Source organism: Pyrus communis, chromosome 14, assembly GCF_963583255.1.
Source record: "Pyrus communis chromosome 14, drPyrComm1.1, whole genome shotgun sequence".
NCBI classification, from domain to species: domain Eukaryota; kingdom Viridiplantae; phylum Streptophyta; class Magnoliopsida; order Rosales; family Rosaceae; genus Pyrus; species Pyrus communis.
Window position 1 is genome coordinate 2,460,121 of NC_084816.1, and position 6,473 is coordinate 2,466,593.

General features: G+C 34.0%; 1 protein-coding gene across 2 annotated transcripts; it reads left to right on the plus strand.

The window, feature by feature from the left end:
• Positions 1 to 2,184: 2,184 nt before the first annotated feature.
• On the plus strand, positions 2,185 to 4,627 carry LOC137716419 (heavy metal-associated isoprenylated plant protein 47-like). 2 transcript variants are annotated; one of them, XM_068455870.1, is made up of 3 exons: positions 2,185 to 2,271; positions 2,521 to 2,599; positions 3,933 to 4,622. In XM_068455870.1, exons 1-3 carry the CDS (start codon positions 2,197 to 2,199, stop codon positions 4,169 to 4,171), a joined length of 393 nt encoding a protein of 130 aa, XP_068311971.1. In that variant the 5' UTR covers positions 2,185 to 2,196; the 3' UTR covers positions 4,172 to 4,622. The 2 variants fall into 2 exon arrangements, with proteins under 2 accessions (XP_068311971.1, XP_068311972.1); XM_068455871.1 differs by lacking the exon at positions 2,185 to 2,271 and having other exon boundaries at positions 2,515 to 2,599; positions 3,933 to 4,627.
• The last annotated feature ends 1,846 nt before the right edge of the window (positions 4,628 to 6,473 follow it).

Here is a 6,473-nt window from a genome sequence, read left to right on the forward strand (position 1 = left end):
GAGAGAGAGAATGAAGAACAGACAGACAGAGATCGTGCCATTACTTAGAGAGGAAGAAGGAGCTCAATTGTGTTGTTTCATTAACTAACTCATATCTTCTTACAAGCTTAGTATATATTGTCCTAACTATGACACCTTACAAGATAAGCTACCATTACAACTATTATAACTGCTTATGTAATCTAATGACACTTGTCAATAGCTCAATCATTGATTTTATACTTCTAATATTTCTTTGTAAAGCTGTATTTGTCCAATTTCTTCATTCTAAATTAATGTCTTAATGATTTTGGATTTGTCTAATTTTGTGCACCAATGATCTATAAATAATATACTAAAATATAAACGATTTGGATCGTTAAAGTAGATTACGAAGTGGGCCCTGCTAAATGTCCAATTTATCAAACATGGTTCATGTACTCAAGGAGACCGTCAAAAATAAATTTTAGATGAAATCAAAGATGTTTAATCAATCAAGTAAGAGTATCATTATGTTTAGTACGGGTGCAACTCGGGCGTATTGGATGGTCAATCCAACCCTAATCCAACGTTCACAATTCACGTTTGGGTTGGGTTCAGGTTCAATTGGGTTCGGGTTTACTTGGGTTGTGTTGGGATTTGTCCAACTTTATCAAGTTCAATCTTATAACACCTTGTTTTGCAAGATTTTAAATTTTTAAACCCTACAACGTCAATACTAGTTAAAATTCAATTTTACACATCATCCACACAAAAGTAAACCAAATATTGTCGAGACCAAATCTAATATTTCAACTATGCGAAGTTCAAAATAAAATTACAAAAGAATACCAAAATTTCAACTAAAAGAATATAAAAGTAACATCAGGACTCATTGTTCAAATAAAAACAACAACAAATCTTATCCATGGTCATCCCAAACAAAACATGTACCTAACTTATATACTACAAAGCGGATTGGGTAATATGTGTATGATAGAGTTCGGGTTAGAAATCAAGGTTGGGTTGAAATGGGTGGACAAGACATCAACTGAACCCAACCCAATAAATGGTCGGGTGGGGTTCGGACGGGTTTCTACTTCATTCCAACCTGCCCGATTGGGTTTGAAATCAAATTAGGCATGAGTGATTCGTGTTAACCCAACTCAAGTTGCACCCCTATTATTTATCAAACCATTATCTTTCTTGTACTTTTATAAATTAATAAAACTATTTAAACACATAAAACTAACACATAGGCAAACATGCTTTCCATCTCTACCAAATTTTGGTAAGTTTTTGCTACGCATAGAAGTCGTAAATACTCACCCTTTTTAAAGATACTGATTTAGGCATCGGAGATCCATTAGCCAAACTCCCCCCCCCCCCCAACCTCGTGAGGTCTTTGATCAAAGATGTTAATTGTTTTGTACGTACAAATTCGTCAAGACTGAAGATGACGGATTTTTGCTACCATAATAATACTTGCTTTCCCTTACTTGCGAATAATAATCAAAGCTGATTAATCTCTTATAATCTTCATTGGAAGATCATCCCTATAAATATAAAAAATAAAATAATATAAAAAATAAAAAAACCTTCGGATTGAAAATTGTTTAGTTATGTAAATGTATCAAATAAATCAACAGCATAAGTACCAAGTAGCATATTCATGATGACTCGTTGATTTATTTGATACAATTGGATGACTAAACGATCTCCAATTCAAATGATTTTTTTTAGAAATGATCTTTAAAAGAAGATTAAGATATTGAACGGTCCCGATTATGAATTTATACTGTAAAAATACATCATTCGCAAATGAAAGAATGAACGTATGTATCCCAAAAAAAGAAATGCAAGCATTATCCAAATATATATATATGTAAAATACCTCTATCTCCCTCTCCTCTCTCTCTCCCTTAATTTGTATTCCATCTGAAAATTCTAAGCACGGTTTTGGCTCAGTTTGTGGAAATGTTGGAACGTCTCTCTCCCCCTTTTATTTGTGTTCCGTCTGAAAAATCAAAGTATTTTGGAGCCAAATTTGAACCTAAGCACAGTTTTGTCTCAGTTTGTGGAAATGTTGGTTTCCATCTACTTTCTTGAAGTCTAGTTTAACTCCGCTGTATCTGTGGGGACAGGTCAACCCAAGGTAATATATTTTACAAAGACTAGGCTCCTATAAATAAAGCATAGCATTCCAAGTACTTTGTACGTGTTAGAGTAGAGAAAAAGATGCAATCATTCATAGATAGATTTATAGAGTGCTTTTGCGTTCCCAAAGCGCAATCTTCCCTCTCCAGCATGAAGGCAAGCCTTTTCATTAATTTGTTCTTAAAACATAATGTGTTTCAATATTCATTGCACCGTAATTGTAGTTCAAGTAGTTAACAGTGTTTATCTCATACACAAGGTTTGTATTTGAAGGTCCCTCCTCCCAAGGATCACTTATATACCCAAAAAAAAAAACGTATTCTGTTTGTTTTATCAAAGTTACTTTTTCATTTTTAGGAAGATCAAACCAAAGGCTTTAACTATGTGTGATCTTCATATATGCAGCAAAAGATTGTCATGAAAGTGCAACTAAACTCTGAGAAGTGCAGAACCAAGGCCTTGAAGATTGCTGCAAAGACCAAAGGTTTGCATCAAATTTCAGATAACTACAGATTTATTTGTGACTGCCTTAATGACTGATGATTAATTAATTAAGGGTTATTTAGATATAGACACTTGCAACTCTTATTTCCTAGACAAAAACCCACCTAATTATAAACATCTAAATAAAACCCAAATTTAAAAATGATTGTCAAGTATAGAAGTAATTGACATATTATTACAAAATGTTTACAACTTGTACCACAATATTTAAAATAAAATCATTAAATGTTATTACTCACCTTAATTACAATGAAAATATAATTATTCCAAATATTATTACCCCTAACACACACATATATACGTTCAAATGTATATATTACTACCATAAGCTCAATGTGTGTGTGTGTGTACACACACATATATAGTTTACCTATATATATATATATATATATAGTACTACTATACGTTCACATATATATATATATATACACATGCACAGTGCTACATATATGATCAAACATATTAAACTAATTAATCTACCTATATTTAAATTTATGATGAGCAAATAACATATATTATGTAGGTAAATTAATATTGAATCAAATAACATTCTTTTATTTTGTAGGTAATTTATTTTCCATGTATTATTACATATATTTGGCACATTTTATTATTATAAGATATATGTACAAATAATAGGTAAATGAATTTTGAATAAAATAAAATTGCTTTATTTTGTAAGTAAATTAATTTTGAATCAAATAACATTTCTCCATTATGTAGGTATTTTATTTTGTATGTAGGCACATTTTATTATTATATGCACAAATAATAGGTAAACTAGTATTGAATAAAATAATAATTTTTTTTATGTAGGTACATTATTTTGCATATATTGGGTATGCTTTATTATGTAGGTAAATTATTTTGCATGAATTTGTATGTATATCATGCATGTTTTTTTGTTGTTATATATATGTGTGTGAAATAATTTACCTACATTTATATTTAAAATATAATTTTATTAACTTAACTAAGCATGTATTACTACATTTATTAGGCATGTTTTATTGGTATTATATATTAGGCAATGAATTTATTATTTTTATTTTTGTAAAATCATTAATTATCCCTTACAATTTGTATGGAATTAATTGTGTAAATCAAACATTCAAATAGTGGGCATTGAAATTTTTTAAATGTGTAAAGTCAAATATAATTAATGAATTTGCTGATGTGGAATCTAGTCAATGAGTTTTATTCGAGTAAAAAACTTATATCGGGTTTTATATGAAGAAAATTAAGTTTTAGGGATTAAAGTCATATTTTCAGTTAATAATTAACTAATTATGGGTTAATTACCACCTAAGCAGGTGTGAGCAAAGTGTCCATAGAAGTAGACAAAGGGCAGGTGGAGGTGATCGGAAATGGAGTTGATGCCGTTTGCTTGGCCAAGTTGTTGAAGAACAAGCTTGGCTTCGCCACCATAGTAGTTGTTGAAGAAGTGAAAAAAGAAAAGGAGGAAAAGCCAGCGGTTCCAATTCCATGGATATCAAGCTATCTTCACTATCCACAGTATCATGCGTACTATGATGGGTTCTACGGATACTAAATTAAGCGCTTTTACTTGAGTTCTTTTCTTCTCAGTGATATAGAAAATAGATACCCCATGTATAAGAACTTTTATTATTTAATAAGGAACTTATAGTTCAAGTGATTAAAAGCATTTATTCTACACTTAAAATGTCTGAAAAATCCAATATTTTGATCGATAAGATTTATCACTTAATTATCATCTCATATCATATGGAACTAATACCAAACAGATAAAGCCCGAACAAATAAAAATTTGTTCTAGACTAAACGGGTGGCTCAAATTAATATTACATGCAAGGTTGATCAATCGCATCAATACCAATTAGACTCCACCATATGTTTTCAGGATAAGCTCCACATAGATGGGTCCTAGGACTACACACACATCAGCAACAGTCACATAGATGATAATGTATTTGTCCTCTATCTTTAGCTAACAAATGAAAACTAAAACTAAAAATTATAAGTAAATTAAGTGTCAAACTCCCACGTATCTATTCACGTGCGGCGAATTTTTAAGTGAAACACGTGGACAACATGAATTGGGTGGCCATGAAGCACGTGTGGCCTTTGGACTTCACACATGGACTAACCTGCTATGATGCTATGAATAAAGAAGAGGGTCCACCATAAAATCAATTGGCAATATAGGGAGTAGCCCAACCTTTTATAAGTCTTTGCAACGTTTCTTCGTTTATCGATATGAAACTCTTTTACCTTCACATTCCCATACTAACAGATGGACCATCCATGAGTAACATCAAAGCTAAGAACTATATGAATGGTGGCAGTTATGACCATGGGACTGAAGGTATTGTCGTAATCAAAACCACGTTGCTGACCATATCATTTAGCTACGAAACAGCCTTTATAAACGTTCAATGGAACCATCTGCGTGGTGCTTGACTTTGAACACCCAATTACAAGCCATTCTGGACCAGACCTGCTTGAAAATACAACAAGTCAGGCCAGGGCGGATTTTACTATTTTAAAACTAAGAACCGGACCTAATCCGACCCGTATAAAATGGCTCGGTTCCTATGGGTCCAACGGGTACCCTGTTTTTTTTTTTTTTTTTTTTTTTCTTCTAATTTCCAATGTTCTAGAACCCAGATTCCCAGTCAAATTCGAGTTCGAAATCGAATCAGACGGGAAGAGGGCGTCGTTGGAGATCAAATCAAACTCTTTCCTTAGCAGCTGCAAGAAAATCCTGCAAGCGTCCATCCTCAGTTCAACAACTGCAGTCAATTATTTTTTTTTTTTTTTTTCAGCCAACACAAAAGGTGAGGGATGACCTCATTGAGGTCGTCTTCCTCAGCACAGAAGGGAATCTACGGTTGAGAACAAGTCGTGTACAACCCAGTTGATGCCCGAGTGTTGGACGAAATGTGTGACTACATGCTTAAGCAAGTCGTAGGCTATTTTGAGGTAGGGGGCTTTGTTGATTGGTAGCTCGGAGGTGGACTCAACGGATTCAGGTAAGTCGTCAACGACGGAGAGAGGAAACTCGACGAAATCGATCAAGTTAATAGCACCCTAGAATCGGGCGAGTCGAACCAGATTGGGTGGTCAACTCCGATCTGTTCACCTTCATCTTCTCCGATCTATTTGAGTGCCACAGAATCGACCTAGTTGTTCATCTTCGTCTTCTCCAATCTGCTTGAGCCCCCCGTCTTTCGTCGTTCGCCCCTTCGAGTTCAACAGAGAGAGATATTGAGTTTCTCATTTTTCCCTTTGAGTTCAATAGAAAGAGACCAAGAATCGACAGGGATGAAAGTTATTCTGGACTCTGGAAGAGAAAGATCGAGAGGGAGAAGATCTAGACACAAGAAGGATGATGGAGAGAGGAGATTCAGTCTGAGATTGGGAGTCTTCGAGAAAGTGAACTGAGAGGAGATTCAGTTCATTGGATATGGTCCGGGCTGGGGGCCCATGTCTTTAGAAAATTGGAACCGCCCCGCCCCGCCGTTTACTTGGACCCGCCTTGCCCCGCCCCGTTTTGTATATAACATAATATGGACCCACCCCGAACAGCTAGTACTCACCCCTACCCGCAGGCCCAGGGCCCGTTTGCCCACCCCTAGTATTATCAAGCGGTTAGTGGGGTCTAGGTGAAGGCCTAGACGAACTAAACTAAACGGATTTTATGTAAATTTATTATATTATATATATATATATATATATATATATATGTGCATGTTTAGACTTACAAAATGCATAATTGTATTGTGATTTATCAATTGCAAAATAAAATGACATACAAATTATAAAGTATTAAAACATATTGCAAAATGAGTAACAAACATATAGTAAGTGTT